The 23785-nt window shown below is 49.1% G+C and overlaps 1 protein-coding gene across 3 annotated transcripts in view; it reads right to left on the reverse strand.

Moving 5' to 3' along the window:
• The window catches only part of Prickle2 (prickle planar cell polarity protein 2), a 328065-nt gene that overhangs the window by 29766 nt on the left and 274514 nt on the right, over positions 1-23785 (reverse strand). For all 3 annotated transcript variants that reach the window (XM_078038600.1, XM_078038601.1, XM_078038602.1), the window contains 3 exons: positions 23096-23299; positions 18653-18839; positions 10474-11361 (listed from right to left, as the gene is read on the reverse strand). In XM_078038600.1, the coding sequence (XP_077894726.1) occupies positions 10474-11361; positions 18653-18839; positions 23096-23299 (1279 nt within the window). The remainder of the gene's footprint in view (positions 1-10473; positions 11362-18652; positions 18840-23095; positions 23300-23785) is intronic.

Raw genomic sequence — 23785 nt, forward strand, 5'->3', positions numbered from 1 at the left:
TCCACTGCAAAGTAATCTTCTGAGATGCTCAGTGGGGAGACCCCTTCCCATCATATCACATTCTCCTCTGATTTGGTCCAGAGTGACTTAGATGGTTTCCAGGGGAATTCTCCGAGTCTAGAATGGGCTTCCTATGTGGGCACTGCTGGCAATATGAGCCTGCATAATTCTTTGTTGAGTGGGAAGGAGGACTGCTGATCTGTGCATTATAAGATGTTTAAGTCTAACTTCTCCTATGAGAAGCCAGTAGCACCTGCACCCACATATTTTTGGGTACAAGGGATTGAACCCAGGGGTACTTAACCACTGAGCATCCCCAGCCCCCCTTTTTAATATATATTTTATTGACAGAGTCTCCCTGAGTTGCTTAGGGTCTCCCTAAGATGCCGAGTCTGGATTTGAACTCGTGATCTTCCTGCTGAGCTGCTAGGATTACAGGTGTGAGTTACCATGCCCAGCTGCATTCATAGTTTTGACACCCAAATGTGCCTCCCAACTTCCCAATATCATCTGGGTGGCAAAACCCATCCCCTCTCACCATCCCTACCCCCTCTGATCCAGATCGCCCTGCTCCCACTGATCAGAGCTTGTGAAGCGTGTGGAGGAGATTCCCCACCTTGACTTTGTACCTGGAACTCATACTCAAATATAAAGAAAGAAATAAAAGATGAATTATTCTAGTCTGTTCTCTTCTTTCACTTGCAGCTATGAGCTCATTCTGTGCCCAAGGAAAAGACACAAGTAAAGTCAGAACTGGACTTTTCTGTCTTCAAATTGGCTCTTCTGATTTTAAAAGGCACCGTGGAGGAGTCTGCTCCTGCCAGGACAAGAGACCTTGGCAAGGCACTGCCCACTCACCGCTAGGCAGTACAGAGTTAGTGCCAGGGACTTTCTCAGCAAAGAGCACAATGTCAGAATCAGAAGCAAATCCCCACAGGTGTCTTGGGACTGATAACAAGACAGGCAGGCAGCTAGGATGGGGCTGGACAACTGACTCCAAAAAGCAAGGATCCCTTAGACTCAGCACAGCTGAGAAGCAAAGATTTGTCCCAAAGAAAGACCCAGAGAATGGAAAGGCACAGTCCCTGCTCCACTGGGCAAGAAGCAAAATGGACAAGTTTTTGTCTCCATTCCTCATACACAGAGGGGAAAAAAGAGAGAGAAGACCAGAGCTGGATAATCTGCAAACTGGAACAAGGAACTCTAGGCAGGGAGGAATCGAGAAGGGCTATCCTCTGGAAACAAGGAAAGATGGCGGAACCATGCTAGCTTCGGCCAAGCGGGTGGAGATTCCGCGTGACACTTTAAGGTGTTGCACGTTCTGTAGTAAAAGAAAACACTAGGATTTTTCTTAATGACGTCTTCTGAACCGTGTCCTGTATGTTGGCTCGGCCCGATTCGTGCCAGCAGTCTCCCAAAAATGTGGCCGGGTCTGGTCTTGAGCTGGGGAGGGTAGGCTGTAGGGTACGCCTGGATGAACCGGCTAGAAAGGTACAGAAATACGCCTGCGCATAAGTGTACCTACGCGCAGACGCAGCACATATGCACATGCGCACATAGGCACTCACACATGCGCACACAGCCGCCGGGGTCCCAAGGGTGAGGCTGGTAGCAGGTTCAGGGTGAAAATTCCTTGTAGGTGAAACAAGCAACCACCCAACCCACCAACCTCACATTTCTGAAACTTTGCTCTCACGGTCTTTTGATTTTCCTATTGAGCTGAAATCTGAAATACGAAATGTGCAGTTTGATTTCGCACTGAGTGCTGTGAGCGCCCTGTTGTTCCGTCTCTCTCATGCAGTCATCAGAGACACGGTCTTGGTCACTGTCGTCATCTTACACATCAAATCCATGCTGCATCCTTAAGGAAGATAGCGCGGCATGCATCAGAGAAGGTGCTCTTCACTGAGATGCTGTGTGCTGTGCTGATGGCTAGCTGAGCTCAGGACAGCTCCAGAACTTTTGAGATGAAGCCTAATCTAATTTTTCTTTAGTCTCAACAGGAGGCTGGGCCCAGGGCTAAGAGAGGATGTAAAGGGGTAGGAGCACATAGATGCAAACTCTGTTTATTTTTTTGTTTTTTTTTTTGTTTTTTTGGTTACTAGGGATTGAACCTAGGGGCACTTAACCCCTGAGCCACATCCCCAGCCCTTTTTCATATTTTATTTAGAGACAGGGTCTCTCTGAGTTGCTTAGGGCCTCACTAAGTTCCTGAGATTGGCCTTGAGTTTGCAATCCTCCTGCCTCAGCCTCCAGAGCTGCTGGGATTACAGGCGTGCTCCACCTGCCTGGCTAGACAAGTTCTAAGCATGGGTAAGCTGCTCAGTGGTGTTGACTGCCCCATAGGACACAAGGAATCTGGTTTCTGTGGCTCAGTGGTCTCAAAAGGGGCATTTGTTGAAAAGGCTGATTCCTTGGTACAAAATAGAAGACAACAGAGACAGTCATCTCATGCTAGATAAAGGCTCCTAAAACACATAGTGGCAAAAAGAGGCCTCTTCAACAAATGGTGCTGGGAAAACTGGAAATCCATATGCAGCAAAATGAAATTAAACCGCTATCTCTCAAAGCTCAAATCAAAGTGGATTAGGGACTTAGGAATTACACCAGAGACCCTGCACAAAAGAAAAAGTAGGCCCATATCTTCATCACGTTGGATTAGGTCCTGTCTTCCTTAGACAGACTCCTACTGTGCAAGAAATAAAATCAAGAATTAATAAATGGGATGGATTCAAACTAAAACACTTCTGCTTAGCAAAGGAATAAATAATTTGAAGAGAGAGCCTATAGAATGGGAGAATATCTTTACTACACGCACATCAGAGACGGCACTAATCTCCAGGATATATACAGAACTCAAAAAACTTAACATCCAAATCATAAATAGCCCAATCAACAATTGGGCTAAGGAACTGAACGGACATTTATCAGAAGAAGATATACGATTGATCAACAAATATATGAAAAAAATGTTCAACTTCTCTAGAAATTAGAGAAATGCAAATCAAAGCTACTTTAAGATATCATCTCACTCCAGTCAGAATGGCAGTTATCAAGAACACAGCCGATAGTAAGTGTTGGCGAGGATGTGGGGAGAAAGACACACTCATACATTGCTGGTGGGACTGCAAATTGGTGTAGCCAATATGGAAAGCAGTGTGGAGATTCTTTAGAAAACTTGGATTGGAATCACCCAGCTATCCCACTCCTTAATCTATACCTAAAGGACTTAAAATCAGCATACTATAGTGATGTAGCCAGGTCAATGTTCATAGCAGCTCAATTGCTCCTGCCTCAGTCTCCAGAGCCACTGGGATCACAGGTGTGTTCCACTGTGTCCTGCTTATATTTAATACATTTACAACCCAGGTAGGAAAAAAAGAAGGCACCAATCAATTATGAAAACCTTAAAAGTGCACCAAGATATTAACATCAATCAAACTATGTCTTAATTTTTCTCTTCTACTTTTCTCTATTGTTCATATATCAAAAATAAATAATGAAAATTCAAATTTCAAAGCTATTTTCAAATGGAAAAGAGCAATTTCTTTCACTTCCCTTTGTGAGCTTCCCAGATGCAAAGGCTCCAAAAGAACTGTATGCATATTCTTGAAAAATTCCCTCCGCCTGATTTTTGCACCATTCTGAAGTGCACCTTTGCCACCTGGCTCCCCTGTCGGCACCCCCAGTACTCCACCCCGCACCCCGATCCCCGCACCCTGACCGCCACCACCACCCCCCCCCCCGGCCCTGTGAACACAGTGGAATCAATTTTCTAGTGTTGCTTTTTCGTTATAAGATGAATAAAATCAGTCACCTCTTCTGCCCTGTCAGCAGCACGGACGACTCTGGTCACAGGTGACTGCCCCCGTCCAGGAGGGTTAAAAATATACCTCCCGAAGAGCCAGCAAAAATCAGGACACTGGAAAAATTTCTATGGACCCAGAAAATGTCCATCAGACCAAGGCATGTGGCAGGAATGGGCCACTCCGGGGCAGGGCTCTGTCCCTCTGTCCCCTGCTGCCCTCCTCTGGCACCTACTGTGGGAATGTCCTCTGCTTCCCTCCCCCACCCAGGAAATCCACCCAGAGAGCCCAGTGACAGGCCACTTGGCCCATGGCTTTCACTCTGTGGGTTTCTATCCAAGCTCTGTTCTGTGGCCAGGAGTGGAATTCAGAGCTTTTCTTTGGGGGTGGAGGGGGGTACTGGGGATTGAACTCAGGGGCACTCGACCGCTGAGCCCCATCCCCAGCCCTGTTTTGTATTTATTTAGAGACAGGGTCTTGCTGAGTTGCTTAGGCCTGCTTTTGCTGAGCTTGGCTTTGAACTCACGATCCTCCTGCCTCAGCCTCCCGAGCTGCTGGGATGACAGGTGTGCACTACCACACTGGGCCTGGAGCTGGAATTTTGATACTCTGAAACAGAAGAGTTGTGTGGTATCAAGGGATAAAGACAGTCTCTAACCCTTTCCCAAGCACATCCTAGGCTGGACCTGCAGCTGACTGATGGGTGAATTCCAAGGGCTTTCAAGCCTGCAATCCCAGGCTGAGCCCCACATCTTCCCCCAGCGAAGGCAATGGACGGAAAGATCTAGACCCTGCAACTCATGAACATGTCTGAGGTGCTGTCACTCAAGTGATGGGCGTCGCTGGTTATGAGGCTTTACCCAACTATTCAGATAAAGCAAATGGGTTAGGGCATGGCCACCCCAGCTCTGCAGAACAGGGGAATTTTCCTCCCCCAAACTAAATGCGGAGCTGTTTTGCATTATGAGGATTAAAAAGCATTTCAGACATTCTTGGTAGAGTGAACTGTTCCAATCGTTGCTTCAGATCCTCACATGGCTGTTTTGAAATTCTCCTCTACTTTGCCAAGGGTGCTGGAAAAACCACCCACCCACCCCAGCCACCCGTCCCCCTGGGTGCTGCTCAACTTGGCTTCCCTTCTGAGGCGCGGGGGTGATGCCGTTGGGGTTGTGCACTTGACATTGACAGTAATGCTGATGGGGGTGGGGGAGGGTGGATCTCTGTCCCTGCTGTGTCAACTCACACCCACGCCAACGACGCACAGGCCTTCAGCTGAAGCTGGCCAGGGTTAGAGGTCACAGGGCAGCAAGGCTTGACGTTTCTAGTATTTTCCGACTTGCCTTTCCTCTGATTCCTGGGACCTCCCGACACCAGGGGCACTGGAACCTCGGCCAACTTCTCCTCTCACCCTGCTCACACCTGGAAGATGTGACCTTCACCTCCCACCTGGGCTGCACCATCCTGCTTCCTGGCCCTCTCTGCATTAGCACCTGCAGAGAGGTGAACCTCCCTCCCTTCTTGCCCTGACATTTTAAGAAGTCTCCATGGTCCTTAGTAAGAAGGCCTAAGCTCTCGGGCCTTAAAAGGATTGGAACTCTCTGGTCCTTCCCAGAAGTCTTTTGACCCTCTGTGCACCATCCAGCTCCTCATACTTCCCATATAGTCCCACCACAGGACCTTTGCACAAGCTGCTCTTGCAGCCTAGAATGTCCCCTCCCTTATCTCTAAGTACCGCTTTTTCAGGATGCCCTCTCTGGCCTATCTGACTTGGCCAATATCCCCTTTGCCTCCCTTTCTAGCCCCATGCGTATTCCAGATGCAATTTTAGATCACACAACTGGTTGGTGACTGTCAACTCCTGTAGGCTAGGAGGGAGAAGAAGAAAAGACCCAGGTCCACTTTACCTCAGCACTGCCCCCTCCGCACCCGGCCTGGGCTGTCATGCCACCTGATCCAGATGACAGCTACTACTCATTTATTTCCCACAGCGTCTCCACAGGGCTGGGCACTGCTGTCACTCCATTCCAAAGATGAGGATACGGAGGCACAGAAGAGATGTCAGCTGCCCAAAGTCACACAACTGTTAAACTGCAAAGTCCAGATTCCAGTGTCTGCGGGTCACGCTCTCCAACTGCTGGAATCACGGGGCAGGCGCTCACGTCAGATTTGCTGAATGAGAGCATGAGCGGAAGTCACCGCTCCTCTTCTCTTACCCCATCCACAGCCAGACTTCCTTCCCATGAGCCCCGCACTTTGCTGGTCCTGTTGCCCCTTGCAGAAAGCAACAGTCTCATAATCCTCCCCCAGAGTCCTTCACCAGGGACCAGCTCACAGTCTGCAGCTGTCCAGGGCTGTGGCTTCTGTCCCCGGACCCAACTCTTTTTTTTTTTTTTTGTGGCGAGGGTTACCAGGGATTGAACTCAGGGGCATTCGGCCACAGAGCCACACCCCCAGCCCTATTTTGCATTTTATTTAGAGACAGGGTCTCGCTGAGTTGCTTAGCACCTTGCTTTTGCTAAGGCTGGCTTTGAACTTGGATCTTCCTGCCTCAGCCTCCCAAGCACTAGGATTATAGGCAAGCGCCATTTTAATGGGTTACTTTATTTTTAAGACCAGGATCATCCAGGTTCTGAGCTGCTTGAGACGCCCCTTCAGTGAACAGCAGGGTTAAAGAGCTTTTGCAAGGCCCCCAGGCGGAGGTGGGGTGAATGGTGGCCCAGCCTGCCTGCCTCACGCTGGGCGAGCATAAGGGATGGCTGTGTTTTCCAAAAAGAAAAGACTGTATGCTCCCAGCTCTAAACAAACAGAGAGGGGTCAAGGCCCAGATGGGAGTCTGGCCAGCCACTGGAGTGATCTGCTTCTTCAGATCTGTTCTAAGGAAAAAGGCTGCCCACAGAAAGGTCACGCTTCATGCCAGATTAAACACAACAGGCTGAGTAACAGTCACTGTCTGTGGAAGGGAAAAAAGGAAAAAAGGTCCAGTATCCTGAAGCCTTAGTCAGAGGAAGGACCGAGGAGTTTTTGCCTAAGCTTCTGGGGCACATACGGTGACTCACACTTTTGTGGTGTTGGGGACTGGAACCCAGGGCCTTGTGTGTGCAAGGCAAGCAGTCTACCAACTGTGCTATATCTCAGCCCCCCCCTCCCAATTTTTTTAAAGATATTTCTTCAATTCTCTGCTTCTCATGTTCTTCTAGAGCTTGTTTTGGAGAAAGAGGAGCCTTCAGGAATATATATATATATGATGCAGATGGACACAATACCTTTATTTTATTTATATATTTTTACATGGTGCTGAGGATCGAACCCAGTGCTTCACACATGCTAGGTAAGTGCTTTTCCACTGAGCCCCAGCCCCAGCCCTGCAGGAGTATTTTAAATTCAAAATGAAAAACTGCACAGCTCTGGACACTGGGAGAATTCTGTAGCTAAAATCATGAGCAGCATCTTTGGAAAGAGAAGGAATTAATAATGGAGAGTATCAGGTAGCTAATACAGAAGGTCAGGTGTGTCAAAGATGGGGGCCATAAAATTGAATGCATTTATGATTTAATTCCCACCAAGTCCCTGCAAAGGAAATGTCATTAGTCACCAAATTGCAGGTATGAGGAAACAGAGTCCTAGAGAACTTGGGCGACCTGTTTAAGGCCACACGATTCCCTATTGACAAAGGTAGAATGAACCCAGGGAGTGGCTCCAGGACTCACTTGAGAATGTCCCCGGAGACTAAAGATGGGATTAATATTGTGCCCACCCATCAGCTCAATTATGTCATGTGTGAGGTCCAAAAGGGCTGCCATTAACCCTCGGGGGCTCATTAAACTAATGACAATTAAGTGAAATTCCAATTTCAGCCCTTTGCTGTTGAACACCTGAAATGTTGCTAGTATAATTGATGGCCTAAAACGTTCATTTCACTTAATTTTAATTTCAGTAGCCACATGTTGCTAGTGGATCCCTACCTTGAAGTTAAGAATATTTTTTTGCTTAATTTCTTTCTTTCTTTCTTTTTTGGTGGCACTGGGGATTGAATTTAGGGAGCTACACCCTCCTACACCCTCAGTCCCTTTTATTTTGAGACAGGGTCTCACTAAGTTGTTGAGGCTGTCCTCCAACTTGTGATCCTCCTGCCTCGGCCTCCCAAGTAGCTGGGATTACAGATGTGCACCACCACGCCTGACTCGTATCCTCAAGGTTTTTTTCAGACATGATTCAGGGTTGTCCCAAAAATCTGAGGTGAAGAGGGGCTTTAGTTACTTTGCCCAAGCATCCACAGAAAATCATGAGGATAAGTAGTTCGTCATCTCAAGAGCTCAGAAGGACAGCCTGGACATTCTTTCTCACTTGGGCTTTCCAAAATCTCCCAACCTTGAACTCTGCTGGTTTCCTTCCTCACGAAGCCCCATATGAGGCAATGCCAGACAGACCCAGGCACATCGGTCCTCAGAGGAGGGTGCGCATTGGCACCAGCAGGGAACTGGTTTGAAAGCAGATTCTGGGGCCCACCTCTGAGTCCTGCTGCAGGGGCTCTCGGGAAGGCCAGGGAGGCCACGTTTTCACCAGCAGCCTGATGATTCTAACGTAGGTGCTCGAACTCTGAGAAACTCAGACACTCTGCTTCAGAGCTGAAGTACATATTTATCTGCTGGCCTCTTAAATAATTATAGCACATAAATCTTTGGAGAATAACACAGGCGGGCTGGAAGCCAGGCAGTCATCACCCTGCACTGATGGCTGGCCTCTACGATGCCAGGGAGACCTGCCATCAGGGCCTCTTTTTTTTTTTTTTTTTCATCTGAAACATAAGTGTAAGATCTGTGGGGTGTGTGTGTGTGTGTGTGTGTGTGTGTGTGTGTGTGTGTGTGTTTTGGTACCGGGGATTGAACTCAGGGGCACTCAACCACTGAGCCCCATCCCCAGCCCTTTTTCCATTTTATTTGGAGACAGGGTCTCACTGAGTTGCTGAGGGCCTCGCTAAGTTGCTGAGGCTGGCTTTGAACTCATGATTCTCCTGCCTCAGCCTCCCGAGCTGCTGAGATTACAAGTGTGTGCTACCGCACCTGGTGGATATCTGCTTTGTATCCTTGGGGACAGATGGGAACACAGATGTGAAAGCACCTGAGGGGAGATAGATGGTAAACACACTGTATAGACATCCTAGGACTCAGAAATAGGTTCTGTCTAGCAGAAGGTTTAAGTAGATTTACACATTTTTTAAAAATCCATGTTTTTAACCATGCTTAGAAAAACTGGAAGATCTGAGAAGATGTGGCTCATGTTAGGTTAGTGGCCTGAGGTGGCTAAGAGCTGGGCACTCGAGTCTTATGTGCAGCCTTATCCGCTCCAGTATTGAAAAACTGGGTGACTGGGCAAATCCCTTGACCTCTCTATTTTTCAGCTTCTTCAACTTCAAAATGAGAATTGTAACACACTCCCCTTAGAGTGTAGTGACCATTTAATAAAAGGAACTAATATTTCTAGTGTGCCTAGAGTGATTTTAGGCACGTGGTAAGAGGGATGTACATGTTTGCTAAATAAAAAAACATTCCTGCACGTGGAAACCGGCAGTAGATGGAGTTAAGTCGTCACTGTCCCCTTCAGATGGGGTTGACACACAAACTATGGCAATCACAGACCGGCACCTTTCACTATGAGGTCCCTAGTGTCAGAAGTCCATGTGTGGCCCTGGTTCCCCACCCTTAAAGGAACAGACAGACTTAGTGCATCTTAGAACAGTTCCTGTCAAACTGATGAGGGACCGGTTGGTTTTATTTTCCATCTACTGTGGACCAGTGCATAGCCCTGCCCATGGCAGATACACCGCCCTCCCCACCTGTGACTGGTGGTCTACTGCCTGCTGGAGAGGATGAGCCCTTGACCGTGAACTTGACTATGGCAGCAGTGGCGAGCCGATCCTACTGTACTGTGATCGCTCCCATCTCACCCCACATCTATTCTTCGCAAGCTGGCTGGACGACCATGCTGCGTGCAGCATGCGCGAGGGCCTCTCCCTCTCTCCACTTGGGCCATTCCCCGCCTGCCAGTCTCTCTATGAACACTGCTGCGTCTTTATCTGCAGTGGGACTCAGGACAGCCTCGGCCTCTGTGCTGCGAGCCTTGAGGTCCCAAGCACCCCCAGGCTGGGACACTGGGTATTGCATATACTGCCATCGGCTTCCAGCAGCCCCTTCTCCTGAAAGTCGTCTTTGGCCAGTGGGAGGTGCCTTGCCCAGACCACGCCCATGGCCTTGCCTAAACCACGCCCATGGTCTCACCCAGGCCACGCCCATGGCCTCACCTAAACCTCGCCCACAGCCTCGCAGAGGCCATACACATGGCCTCGTCTCCCAGCCACTCCCCAGCAGCCCAAAGCCAAGGACCGACGGGCAGGGTGGCAAGAGACGTCGGCGCCTGAAATGACTCTGGTCCCATTCACCCTCCAGAGGAGGTGTCCACACTCACTCGGCTCCTCGTCTGGTCCTGTCCTGTTCCTAGGGCCCCTCCATGATCAGGCCACCTAGAGGGAACCTCAGCAAGGACAGAAGCCACCTGGAACCCGGGCTGATGGTCCTTGGCAGCCGGCAGGTGGTGGGAAAGACCCTGAGGTCCCGAGGACCAGCGCCCAGCCACCCAGCGCTGCGCCCCCAGCGCTCTCCCAGGAACCTACCTGTGGCGTTGGACAGGGCCAGCGACTCCATGGAGCCGCGGGGGGTCTGCTCGGTGGGCGTCATGTCCTCCGTGTACTTCAGGGAGCTGATGGGATGGCGGGGCCGACACTGCTGCGCCGACATGCCGCCGCCCTCCTCCTCCTCCTCCTCTTCCTCCTCCTCCTCGTACTTGGGGACTTGGATGCTGCCTCGAGGCTCACTGAAGCTTTGACTGGACATGTCACTGTAGCTCTCCTGGGACCTGAGCCTCCCTGGGTAATAGTCCTCCCGGCAGTCTTTGATGAAGCTGCCGCCGTGTCCCTTCATGGCCATGGACGAGCTCCTCTTGGGGTTGTTGAAGTGCTTGGGCCACATGTCGGGCTGGGCGCCGGCCGCCTGTCCCCCCGGACTGTAGGAAGTCCTGATGTTGCACTGGCTCAGCAGCTGCAAGGGACTCTGGGCCTGGTTCTGCTCCATCTTGTTCCCGTAATGGTAGGGCTCATCTCGGCTCCTCCATATGGGGTCCCGGTTGAGGCTGGGCGTCTGGCTGGACAGGCTGAGCAGGTCCATCTGCAGCGACAGGGGGTCCACGTCGGCCGACAGCCGGTTGGAGCTCACCTGCAGCTGGCTGTGCTGGTTCAGCATGGCCTCCTCTGTCTTGCCCTTATTCTTGCCGATCTTGGCGCTGCGACGGGACTCCTTGGCTCGGGCGTTCTGGAAGGCGGAATCCGAAGAGTCGGAGCCGTTGGGGTCCTCCCCGGCGCTGCAGGCCCGGGAGCAGAAGATCTGGCCCTGCTTCGGGAGGAACGGCCGCCCCAGGAGGGACTTCTTGCAGTGAGCACAGCAGAAACAGGTCTCGGTGGCGTGCCAGTGCTGCCCGTCATAGGTCATCTGACCTTGGTCAATCCCTGCAGAAGTAAGAGACAGGGTGGAGGCTGAGCGGCTTTGAGCATCGCATCACCACAGAATAAAGCTTCCTGAGCTGCCTCAGGATGCAGAAGAATAGTGTATCAAAAAACAGCCGGCAGGATGGCACAGACCTGTCATCCCAGCAGCTGGGGAGGCTGAGGCTGGAGGATCGAGAGTTCAAAGCCAGCCTCAGCAAAAGTGAGGCCTAAGCAACTCAGTGAGACCCTGTCTCTAAATAAAATTCAAAATAGGGCTGGGGTGGGGCTCAGTGGTGGAGTACTCCTGAGTTCAATCCCTGGTACTAGGGGAGGGGGGTGGAAATCAATGACAAGTCCCCATGCATGTGACATTCACATTCTCTTGGAGTTTATCCTATCAGCTTCTCCTAACATGCTTTCTCCCAACACAGAGACTCTAGATTTAGTGTTCCTGAATCCAATCCCCTGTACCAAAAAGAAAAAAAAAAAAAAAAAGCCCATCCATGCATTCTTCCTGGGACACATTTTCCTCAAACTAAGAGTAATACAGGTTGCACATCTCTAATCCCCAAATCCAAAATCAAACGCTCTAAAGCCAAAGCCTGAGACTTCCTGAGTGTCAACTTGGCACCACCACGGGCAGAAAACTCCATATAATGAAACTTGCTTTGTGCACAAATAATTAAAAATAATATATAAAGTGATCTTCAGGCTACGTGTGTAAGGTGTATAGGAAACCCAAGTGAATTCTGTGGTTAGAATTGGGTCCCATCCCCAAAGAATCTCATTATATATATGAACATTCCAAACTCTGAAAAATCTAAATTCTGAAACACTTCTGGATCAAGAATTTCAGAGAAAGGGTCCTCAACCTGTAAAAATACTAATATGAAAAAGTAATGATTTAGGCATTTTGCTTAAGGCATTTTGTAAGAGTGTGTGTGTGCAAACTCATTTAATCATTAACTGTTTGGTAATTGTTGATGTGGGTTTGTAGTATTATTTATTATTATTATTATTATAATCATCATCATCAACAACATCATCATCATCATTTTGGTACTAGGGATTGAACCCAGGCATGGTCTACCTCTAAACTACACCCCCAGTCTTTTTTATTTCTATTTTGAGTTAGAGTCTAAGTTGTTGAGGGTCTCACTAAGTTGCAGAACCTGGCCTCTAACTTGTGATCCTCCTGCCTCAGCCTCCTGAGTTTCTGGGATTATAGGCATGCACTGCTGTGCCGAGCAGATTTGTGTTACTTTTCCCATTTCTTAGATGAGGAAAACAAAGGCACAGATACCTAAAGTAATATAATGGAATCAGAGATGAGCTGTACCCAGAAGTCTTACTCCTAACCATGATAGGAATCCTGTCCCCTTCACTCAACTTAGGTGTCAGTTCAAATGCCAACTCCTTGGAGAGGTCTACGTGCCACCGCAGTAGCGGCTCTCCTCACTCTCCACCCTTCCCTGATGTCTTTTTCCTCATAGCATTAATACTGCCAGATGCATTACTGTAGGTCCGCATTGGTTTATTATTTCTCTTTGTCACTAAAAGTGATGCTTTATGGAGACAGGGTCATTAAGTTTCCTGTTGTATCTCCAGGACTCAGAACATGGCCTGGTGCATGATAGGGCTCCTCCCATATTAAATGAATGGATGAACTGAACCCCATAACCAGTGTATGTCATCCCAATGAGTAAGCCACAGGAGTAGCTATGGTCTAAATGTAAGTCTCCCCTCCAATTTCCTACGTTGAAACCCTAACCCCCCAGGGGACTAGATTAGGAGGACTTTTGAGAGGGAATTAGGTCAGGAGAGTTCTGCCCTCATAAATGGGATTAGCGCCCTTATAAAAGAGGCCCAAAGGGATTTGCTTGTCTCTCCTGCTCTGTGAGGACACAGCAAGAAGGCATCATCTAAGAACCAGAAAGTGGGCCCCCAGCAGACACCAGATTTGCCAGTGCATTGACCTCAGACTTTCCCATCTCCAGAAACCTGAGAAATACTCGTCTGTTGTATTCCTATTTTATGCTATTACAGCACAGAGAGACCGAGGCAGTGTGTTATGGTTTGGATATGCAATGTCCCCCCAAAGCTTATGTTAGACAACACAGGAATGTTCAGAGGTGAAATGATTAGGTCAGCCATCAATTAGCTGTGAATCCACTAATCAGTGGATTAATCGACTTGCTGGGTTAATTTGAAAGGACAACTGTATTGGGCAGTAACTTGGGTAGGTGGGTGTGACTGGAGGAAATGGGTCACTGGGGGTCTGTTTGGGGGATTGTATCTTGTTCCCCTGGCTCCGAACTACCCCTCTCTGGCCATGTCCTGAACTGCTTTCCACCACCACGCCCTTCTACCATGATGTTCTGCCACACTTGGGCCCACTGCAATAGATGTAGCCAACCAGGAACTGAACCTCTGAAACCGTGAGCCCAAATAAATGTTTCTTCCTTTATGTTTTGTTTGCTGGCTATTTTGGTCAGTGACAAAATGCTGACTAATGAACAGTGGAAAAGAAAAAACTGTGGACTTTAATTCTTGGTAAGTAACATGCTGCTCCAGGCCTGGTTTGTGAAAGACATGGTCCTCCATGGGCATGCACACCCGTCCCTTAAGAACACTAGGAAAGGGAGGAGCTGCCTTGGGGGTGGGAGTCGGCCTGGTTTATACACTCTGAGCACTGGAGAGTCTCTCTTAGCCCCTAAGGTCCTTCCTCTCAACAGCTCTCCTGCCTCTTCTGGTGTGCAACTTAATCTCCCTGCCATTCTCATACCATGACTGTGGGGTGGGGCTAAAGCCACTGTAGGACCCAACCCTGGCCAGTAACAACCTGTCCATTCCTATCACCGAGCCCCAGGGGCAGGCTGGGGTTCAGGCACATGACCTGCACTAGGCCAGTGGGCTTTGGGGTGACATAGTACATTGTTTTTATTTACTTCTTTTTTGCAGCAGCTGATGAACTGGCAGAATGGCAGCTGTAGATGTTGGATTATGTCAGTGCACAATGACAAGCCTCCCCAGGAAGGCAGAGTCCACGGGGTCCATCTCCAGTGGCCACAGCACCTGGGCCTGGCCTTTGAAGGGTTGACTTCTAGAGACTTGCCTAGTGAGGCAGTGACAAGAAACTGGGGGGAAACAGGCAGGAGAAGCGGTGCCTGCAAAGCAGCCTCTTCCTTCGGGGCGACCCCAAGTGACAGGCCCACTGTGAAACCAAATCCATCAGCACCAGGTTCCCAGGGGGAATGAGCTAAGGAGTTGGCTTTCCACCCACACGTCCTGAGCTCTGCGGCTCCGCCCACACTTCTGTTCTGTGGCTCCACCCACACACCCTGAGGCTCCACCCACACTTCCTCAGTTCTGCGGCTCCGCCCACACACTTCCTCAGGACCGAGACTCCGCCCACACTTCCTCAGGACCGAGACTCCGCCCACACTTCCTCAGGGCCGAGACTCCGCCCACACTTCCTCAGGACCGAGGCTCCGCCCACACTTCCTCAGGACCGAGACTCCGCCCACACTTCCTCAGGGCGAGACTCCGCCCACACTTCCTCAGGGCCTAGACTCCGCCCACACTTCCTCAGGGCCGAGACTCCGCCCACACTTCCTCAGGGCCGAGACTCCGCCCACACTTCCTCAGGCCTGAGGCCCGCCCACACTTCCTCAGGGCTGAGGTCCGCCCACACTTTCTCAGGACCGAGACTCCACCCACACTTCCTCAGAGCCGAGGCCACCCACAAGTCCTTAGCTCTGTGGCTCCACCCACACTTCCTCAGGGCGTAGCTCCACCAAGGCAGGTTCAAATCCCCAGTTCCACCCCATTCCAGTGGCTTCTCAAGCTGCCCAAGCCCATCTGCTTGGGTTCAGATTTGAGCTCTCATTCTTTCCAGCTGTGTGACCCTAGGCAAGTGGCTTCAGCTCTCTGTGCCTGGGTCTCCTCAGCGGTACAACGGGGACGATTGCAGTTCTTACTTTGGAGGGTGGGTGCTGAGGATTTGAACCAAGTCCACAGACCTGGACTTGTTACCTATTCTTTTTAATTAATTGATTAATTTTACAGTAGAACGCATTTTGACATAGTGCACACACGGAGCCCAACGTGTCCACATTGCTCTGGCTGTACGCGGTGCAGTCCCTCCGGCAGTGTAGCCCTAGGCGTCCACAGGGTAATAAGGCCTGTCTCTCCCATCCCCACACCCCAACCCTCCTTCCCTCTACACAAACCGCAGTTCCTTCATTCTTCCCATCCCCCAGCCCCACTGTGGATCAGCATCCGCTTATCAGAGAAAACAGGCGGCTTTTGGCTTTGGGGGACTGGCTTATTTCACCTCGACGTCACCTTATTCTAACTGTTCTTTTATTTTTATTAGGAGTGAAAGCCTGGCTCCCTCTTTGCCAAGGGCCACTGCCTCCTGCAGCCCAAGAACAAACCCTGAGGTCAGGTGGTCTCCTTCCCTCTCCCCCTTTTCTCTCTCTCTCTCTCTCTCTCTCTCTCTCTCTCTCTCTCTCTCTCTCTCAGGAGCCAAGGGTCCCAAGGGCTCATGCTGACAACCCCCTCTGCCCTTGAGCCCTTGGCTGTGAGCAGCTCCTCAGTCGGGGACAGCCCGGGGGCTGTGGTCCCACCCAGGCCCTGCCAGAGGTGCGGGAAGCGCAGGGCAGGTCTCCTGGGCTCCACCGACTGTTCTCTTAGAAATCAGCAGGGGCATCTCTGAGATGTAGCAGCAGGGGCCTGGGAGAAGGATGGGCTCAGCTGGTCTGAAGTAGCCCGAGAGGCAGCACACGGGGCCTGGTAAACCGCAGCCCCGTCAGCGGGCCCTCTGCACTGCCCCTGAACTCCAGACAGCTGGAAAAGGGCTCTGCGTGCGTCTAGGCGCTCCTTTTTTTTATTCCCTCTCTAAGCCCTTCAAACACTTCTCCGAGGGCGGACGTGTCTAGGCTGCCGCAGCCCCAGTCTGTTTATAGGACTATTTACTCGGCTGTGCGCAAGCAGGAGTACCGTTGCCGTGGCAACGGCTGCCTGATGCAGGGTCTGCTCGGAGCGGCTGGATAAATATGGAATATTTGTACAAGTATGGTCAGAGGTACAGCACTGGAGACCGAGGTATGCATGATACACAGCGCAGGCTTAGGCTGCTGCAAGGAGAGGAGGCTTTGCAGGAAAGTGCATTTGAAAAGGAACAACAGGGAGAGCCATTTAGCGACAGCAGCAAGTGCACCGCAGGCCACAGGGGTCCCCTTTTTTCTGGTCAAACATGGATGCCTTTTATGGATTTGAGAGGAAGGGAAAAAAGAAAAGACCAGCAAAAGCCCTGAACTGCTGATAGAAGAAGAGGCAGACATGACCAAGTGGCAAAGCCTTCTTCTCTCCCCTGTCCATGACCCTGAGCTGCAGGGTGGAAATCCTAAGTGGCAGCTTCAGGCTTTGAGCCTCCATGGAAAGGAGGGGAGATGGAGATCCTAATGGGAGGTGCTGCTGCTGTGGATTGGTTCTCTGTCGCTCAGCCCCTCTCCTTTGAGACAGGAGAGTTCCTGGATATATGATGAGTTGTCAGGATATGAGGGGAGACTGAGGGGTTTAGGACACAGGGCACTTGCATCACCCAAGTCCCCCAAAGGCAAAGCAGCCAGATGATGGTCTCCCAGCAGTGCCGATCCCCGGGCTGATACCCTGCAGCAGGGCAGGCCTCAGGGGACCAGGGCAGGGTCTGTGGGAAAGGGATGGCCACCCACGCATGCCCACTGAGCATGCAGCAGCTACCCTGTGCACAAAGCAGGTGCTTCTGTCTGCACAGGAATCTCCCCAAACACTAGCTAAATTTTCATATGACTGCATTACTTCTGATGAACCAGGACACAAACCACTTCTTTTCCGTCCTAATAAAGCCTGTTAAGTGGGTCAAAATGGGCTCCCAAATGCATCATCTCCCATCTCGCTGTAGGTAAGTTCCCCGCAGCTCCTGAACAGACCCCGGCTGCTGCCTAAGCCTCAGGAAGATCAGGCCATGGCCTCACACACAGTCTTCCATGGCCAATTTGTTTTTTGCTCCTCCAAAGGGTAGCTCCTTCCCAAGTTTCCAGAAAAGGCAAACTGAAAGAAGCAGCCACATGCAGCCTGAACTGGAACAGGGCTGAACCAATCGGTTATTTTGCAAAGGGAAAATGCTTTCCACCATGTCGGTGGACCTGACTGCAGGTTGGAAGATTACGGTTGGTGAGCCGTGTGAGTTCTCATTGCTGACTTTTGAAAGAAGACATACTTGCTCAGAGCCACTGGCTTCCTTGACTCTCCTTCCCTACCTCACTAAGCTGCTGAGACTGGCTTTGAATTCTCCATCCACTTTGGTTCCACTCTCTGCTGATTCCCGAGTTTTTCCGAGGAGGATAAGGAAGACATCTGTTTATCTTTCCTCCTGAAGCTTCTCCCTTTCCCCTGGAATTGAGGCTTAAAGCACATGGGCCCACCTCAGAGGTGGACCCATGGCCAAGTCAGGACGGAACGATGCTTGTTATTATTATTGTTGAATCCAGCGCTTGGATGAGTGTTCTATGACTGAACTACATCTCCAGAACCTTCTTTCCTTTTTATAGATGTCGGATCTTATGATTTTTTTTTTTTAAATTTCAGTACTGGGGGCTGAATCCACAAGGGCTCTACCACTGAGCTACACCTACTCAGGGCCTAAGATGCCCAGGCTGGCCTCAAATTTAAGATCCTCCTGCCTCAGATTCCTGACTCACCGGAATGACGGGTGCATACCTCTGCACTTGGCACAGATAAGAGTATCTGGAGGAACTGAGTTAAAACTCAAAGATACATAGTCCCTACGATGTGAAAATGGTTTATTTTCAAGTGATCCCAAGAGAGATCAAGCACTTGAGACACAGAGGGAAAAAAAAAGACATTGTTTGAACCCTTGATCTATCCCTACCTGAAGCTACACTATTCCTTTTTTTTTTTTTTTCAATGCTAGGGATTGAACCCACTGAGCCATATACCCAGCTCTTTTTTTTTGTATTAATTTAGAGACAGGTTGTCACTGAGTTGCTTTGGGCCTCACTAAGTTGCTGAGGCTGGCTCTGAACTCTTGATCCTCCTGCCTCAGCCTCCCCAGCCACTGGGATTCCAGGCGTGCACCACCATGCCTGACTACTCCTTGGCTTTTCTAGTAACATGAACCAAGAAATTTCCTTTTCCACTTAAGCTAGTGCACGCTGGGCTTCTATTATCAGCAACCTAAGGGATTCTGGGTATGACAGACACAGAGGAGGTCCCACCCAGAAGTGAGTGCCAAGCACCGCCTTACCTATATGTTGGGCACAGGTGTCACAATATTCCGCATACAGGGACTCGAAGCAGTGGCAACAGTAGGGCCTCCCCTCCTTCATGATGTAGCGCTGGCCGCCCAGCACCGTCTCGCACTCGAAGCAGCAAAAGTGTTTCATGTGCCAGTGCCGCCCCTCTGCTTCCGTACATTCGTCTGCAAAGATGATCTGGAGATGGGGAAGCCAAATGGTGTCAGCGTTTGAGACCCGGCCATAAGAGCACACTTGGTTTCTTGTACGAGGGATTGAACCCAGAGGTGCTTAACCACTGAGCCACATCCCTGACCCCTTTTACGTATTTTATTTAGAGACAGGGTCTTGCTAAGTTGCTGAGGCTGGCTTTGAACTTACGATCCTCCCATCTTGGCCTCCCAAGCACACTTCTAAGCAGGAAAGTTACAGGGGCCCCAAAATAGAAGGGCAAGGAAGCAGGTCTCGCCCATAAATCATTAAAAAACACCAGTCTGTGTGTGTGTGCTCTGTGTCTGTATCAGTTCCTACATTTGGGTTTGCCTAAAGCACAGTTAAATATGGTGCCTGGCCTGACCAGTGATTAACTTAGCCACATTTAAATAAGAGAAAGAATGTTTTACCCTGAAGAATATAAAGAAGAATGAAAAACAAACAGCTCTTGGGCACACTGGACATACGTATATTTCATTTAGCTGCTACACAGTATGTTTAGGAATGGAAAATATCAACACCTGGAATCCTGGTTTGTCCTCTGAAACCTAATACTGACCGATGCTCACTATTCATTCCTGCACGGTGGTAAAGGTGGAACTAGGCAGAGAGAGTGCTGCTTTCAGGGGAGAGGCATGCTGTCCAGTTTGTCATAGTCCCCACTACTCCCTAGTGCCTTAAGATGGGGCAGCAGTTCCATTTACGACACCTATCCAGCCCGCTAAAGCAGTTGTGTTTTGCCTACTGAGGAACAACTGCGATACATTTCAAAGCACTGTTATGAAAACTTAACACCAAGCTACAGTCACCAAGCCAGCATGATACCGACCTTAGGATGGATGTGGAACTAAATAGAAGAGAGTCCAGGAATAATCAGTCAATGGCCCACAGATTGTCCAAAAGGGTGCCAAGGACATTCCACGGGGAAAGAATGGTCTCTTCCATAAATGGGGCTGGGACCACTAGGAAAGAATCGATTCGAATCCTTGCCTCAAACCACACGTGCAAGGGATCAGAGACCCAACCATAAGAGCAAAAACTGACAAGGGATCAAAGACCTAACCATAAGAGCAAGAACTGATAAAACACGGAGAAGAAAACACAGGTGTAAATGTTTTTGCCCTTGGGCAAGGCAATGATTTTTTAGATACGACACTAAACATATAAATAAAAAAAGAAAAAAGCAGATAAAGTGGACCCTATCAAAATGCAGAACTTTTATGCTCCAAAGGACATCATCAAGAAAAGGAAAAATACAACAAATAATAATAAATGCTAGAAAGGATGTGGAAAAAGGAACAATTTTACACTATTGGTGGGACTGTAAATTGGTATAATCATTATGGAAATCAGCACGGCAGTTTCTCAAAAGACTAGGCTTGGAACCACCATACGACCCAGCTATACCACTTCTAAGTATTTATCTTGAAGAATTAAAGTCATCTTACTACAGTGATACATGCATACCCATGTTTACAGAAGCACAATTCACAATAGCCAAACTATGGACCTAAGCTAGTGTCTACCAATGGATGAATGGATAAAGAAAATGTGGTCTATATACACAGTGGAATATTACTCAGCCTTAAAGAAGAATGAAATTAGGGCAATTTGCAGGAAAATGGGTGGAACTAGAGACTGTCATGTTAAGCAAAATAAGTCAAACTCAGAAGGCTAAGGGCTGTATGCTTTCTCTCATATATGGGAGCTAAAGAGGAAAAAGGAAATGAAAGGTGAGGATGGATCTCCTAAAAATCAAAGGAAAGAGACCCAGGGGTGAAAGGCAGGAAAGGAGGGGGGATATTCTGGGGAGTAATACTGACCAAAATATATTATTATATTGTATGCATGTACAAATATATAATCATAAATCCCATCTGTATGTACAACATAATGTACCAATAAAAAAATGTAGGAAAAAATAAAATGAAAATAACACCATAAAATTGGAGAACATATTTCAAAATTATATATCAGATAAAGGACTAGTACCCATATTATATAAAGAACACTTAGAACTCAATAAAGAAAAATAACCCATTGGAAAAAAATGGCAAAGGATTTACACAGACATTTCTCCAAAAGAGGCAATATACAAATAGATGATAAACATTCCTAGTAGCTCAACATTACTAGTAGTTGTGAAAACATGAACCAAAACCTCCATGGGAAATCACTTCACAGATACTGGAGGACTATACCAAAAAAGATAGATGAGACAAAAGCAGACATTAATGAGAATATGAAGAAACAGAATCCTCATTCATTGAGAGCAGGAATGCAAAATGGTATAACTGTTTTTGATAATAGCTTTGCATTTTCTCAAAAAGTCAAACTTAGGATAACCAGATGACCCAGCAATGCCACTCCTAGATAGATACACATGCAAGAGGGTAAAATATACCTAGAATCTATTCACGAGCAACTTCATTCATAATAGCTAAAAACAGAAACAATTTCAATGTTCATCAATTGCTTATTGATGAATAAGCAAAATACATATAACTCAGCCATGAAAAGGAATGAAATACTCGTATATACTCTGACATGGATTAACTTTGAAAACATCCTGCTAAGTGAAAGAATCCAGATGCTTTTATTTCATTAATAAGAAATGTCTAGAATTTGTAAATCCGGAGAGACAGAGAACTGAAGCAGTGGCTGTCAGGGCCTGGGAAGAGGAGAATGATTGCTAATAGATAGAGACAGTCTTTTTGGTTGATGAAAATGATCCGGCATAAAATAGGAGTGATGATTGCACAACTCTTTGAATACACTAAAAACCACTGAGCTGTCTATTTTTAAAGGGGAACTTGAGTTATGCAAATTATATCTCAATAAACACAAATTTCAAAGTACAATTCCTCCCATCATCGCACTCTCTTTGGTATTATCGAACCCAAAGTTGCCTTATGGGCATGGATTTCCAGATGTGGACATTAAGGCAGGATGGTAAAGAGGTGACACGGAATCACAGAGCTAGAATTCAGTTCCCCAGTGTATGCTCACAGAGTCTCTTTGGTGCACTGCTACTGGCATTAGAACCCAAATTATTATAATTATTTTTTGGTACCGTGGTGATGGAACCCAGGGGTGCTAAACCACTGAGCCACATCTCCAGCCCTATTTATTTTATTTTATTTTTTTATTTTGAGACAGGGTCTCGCTAAGTTGCTTAGGCCCTCACTAAGTTGCTGGGGCTGGCCTTGGGCTTGTGGTCCCCTGCCTCAGCCTCCTGAATTGCTGGGATTACAGGTGCCCTCCTGACATTGCGAATCCCTTTTAGGCCCTTTTATAAGAGAAACACCCATGTGACCGTGGATTCCAGATGGAAAAGGGCAGTGTTCTCTCCCAGATTGCTTGTTTATAAGGTCAGGGGGACCCCAAAACACCTCTATGCAGGAGGAAGCCTGGGTCTAAGGCCTTACCCCACAGGATTCTCATGAAAGTGGTCAGGTTGGGACCGTTCCTCTCTCTGCCCCCATCTTTCATGCTGAATCAGCTCTTCTCTCCTGCAACCCACGTATCAAACATGAGCTCACTTCTGGTTCAGGGGAGGGCTGGATGCCAGGTAGGGGCCCTACGTTCTGTTTTGACTTCTTACCCGTGTAACACATTTGGACACCGCCTAGAGTTAGGTGCCCTGGCAGAATAGCCATCTGCTCCTTGAATTTTCACTGAGAACTTGTTTAAACAGTGGGTAGATCAAAGAGCACTACCCAGTCTCTTCTTTTCTCTAACCAAATTGTCCCGTCAAATCTTGGGCAAGTGGCACCTCATATCATCCCCTCAGATTTGGGCTAAAATCTAAAGCTTTTAGAGTTCTGGACTGATCTAGTGCCAACCATATCCCCTTGGGACTTTCCCTGGCCACACTCAGTAAAGTGAGCCATAACCCAGACATTGTAGCGACCTCATTGTTGCAGGGATCGGGGGTGTGGTTCCTGGAGATTGAACCCTGGTTCTGCACCACTGAGTTACATCCCCAGACCTTTTTCTTTCTTTCTTAAGTTTTGAGACAGGGTGTCGCCAAGCTGCCAAGCTGGCCTGGAACTTGCCACCCTCCTGCCTCTACTTCTTGAATCACTGGGATTACAGTGGGCTGTCACCACACCCAGCCAAGGTTCTTGGAAGGGTTAAGGTTTGCCTGTAGTTCTCTGCTGTACAGGAAGCTACAGAAGGAGGCGGCTGTGGCTGTGACGCAGCCCAGGGGGTGACAGGGGACAGGTGCGGGCTCTGACCTCATCGCAGGCGGCGCAGCGCGGCTTCAGGCACTCGGCATGGTGCCTGCCGCAGTAGATCTTCCCGTCTTGGTAGAAGTAGATCAGATCCACCAGCAGCTCGTTGCAGACGGTGCAGATGAAGCAAGGCGGGTGCCAGCAAACCCCGTGGCCGGCGCGCGAGGCGAACACGGCGATGTCCCCGCCATTAATCTGGCCTCCGCACTGTGAGCCAAAGAGACACATCAGCACCCAGACACCAGCCCCATCTCCTAGTGCTGTGCACAAATGACAAAAGGCCACCACCACCAGCTGGTGACCAGCCCCACTGTGTTCCTTCCTTTGCGTTCCTGGCCGGGCAGGTCTTGCGGGTCCTTCCCCTGCCCTTGCCTAGGGCCTCCATGAGATGACAATAAAGAGACTGGAGAAGGAGGTCTCTTTATTGTCATTAGGAAGGGGGGACAGGGAGAGAAAAACCTCAGCATAACACCAGGCAGGGGGCCCACATGCACAGAGGGAAGGTCTCAAATCTTCTAGAAATTCCAAGCTGCACGCAGAGGGTCACCTGCTCAACACCAGCAGGAGCAGGCTGGGGAGGAAGGAGGGCAGACGAGGGGCGTGGCCTAGGGGCGTGTCTGGGGCGTGGCCGAGGGCTGGGGCCTGCACCATTGGATGGAACAGGGAATGGGCGGGCCTACCAGAGCCTACCGC

This window comes from Ictidomys tridecemlineatus, chromosome 2, assembly GCF_052094955.1.
Source record: "Ictidomys tridecemlineatus isolate mIctTri1 chromosome 2, mIctTri1.hap1, whole genome shotgun sequence".
Classification (NCBI taxonomy): domain Eukaryota; kingdom Metazoa; phylum Chordata; class Mammalia; order Rodentia; family Sciuridae; genus Ictidomys; species Ictidomys tridecemlineatus.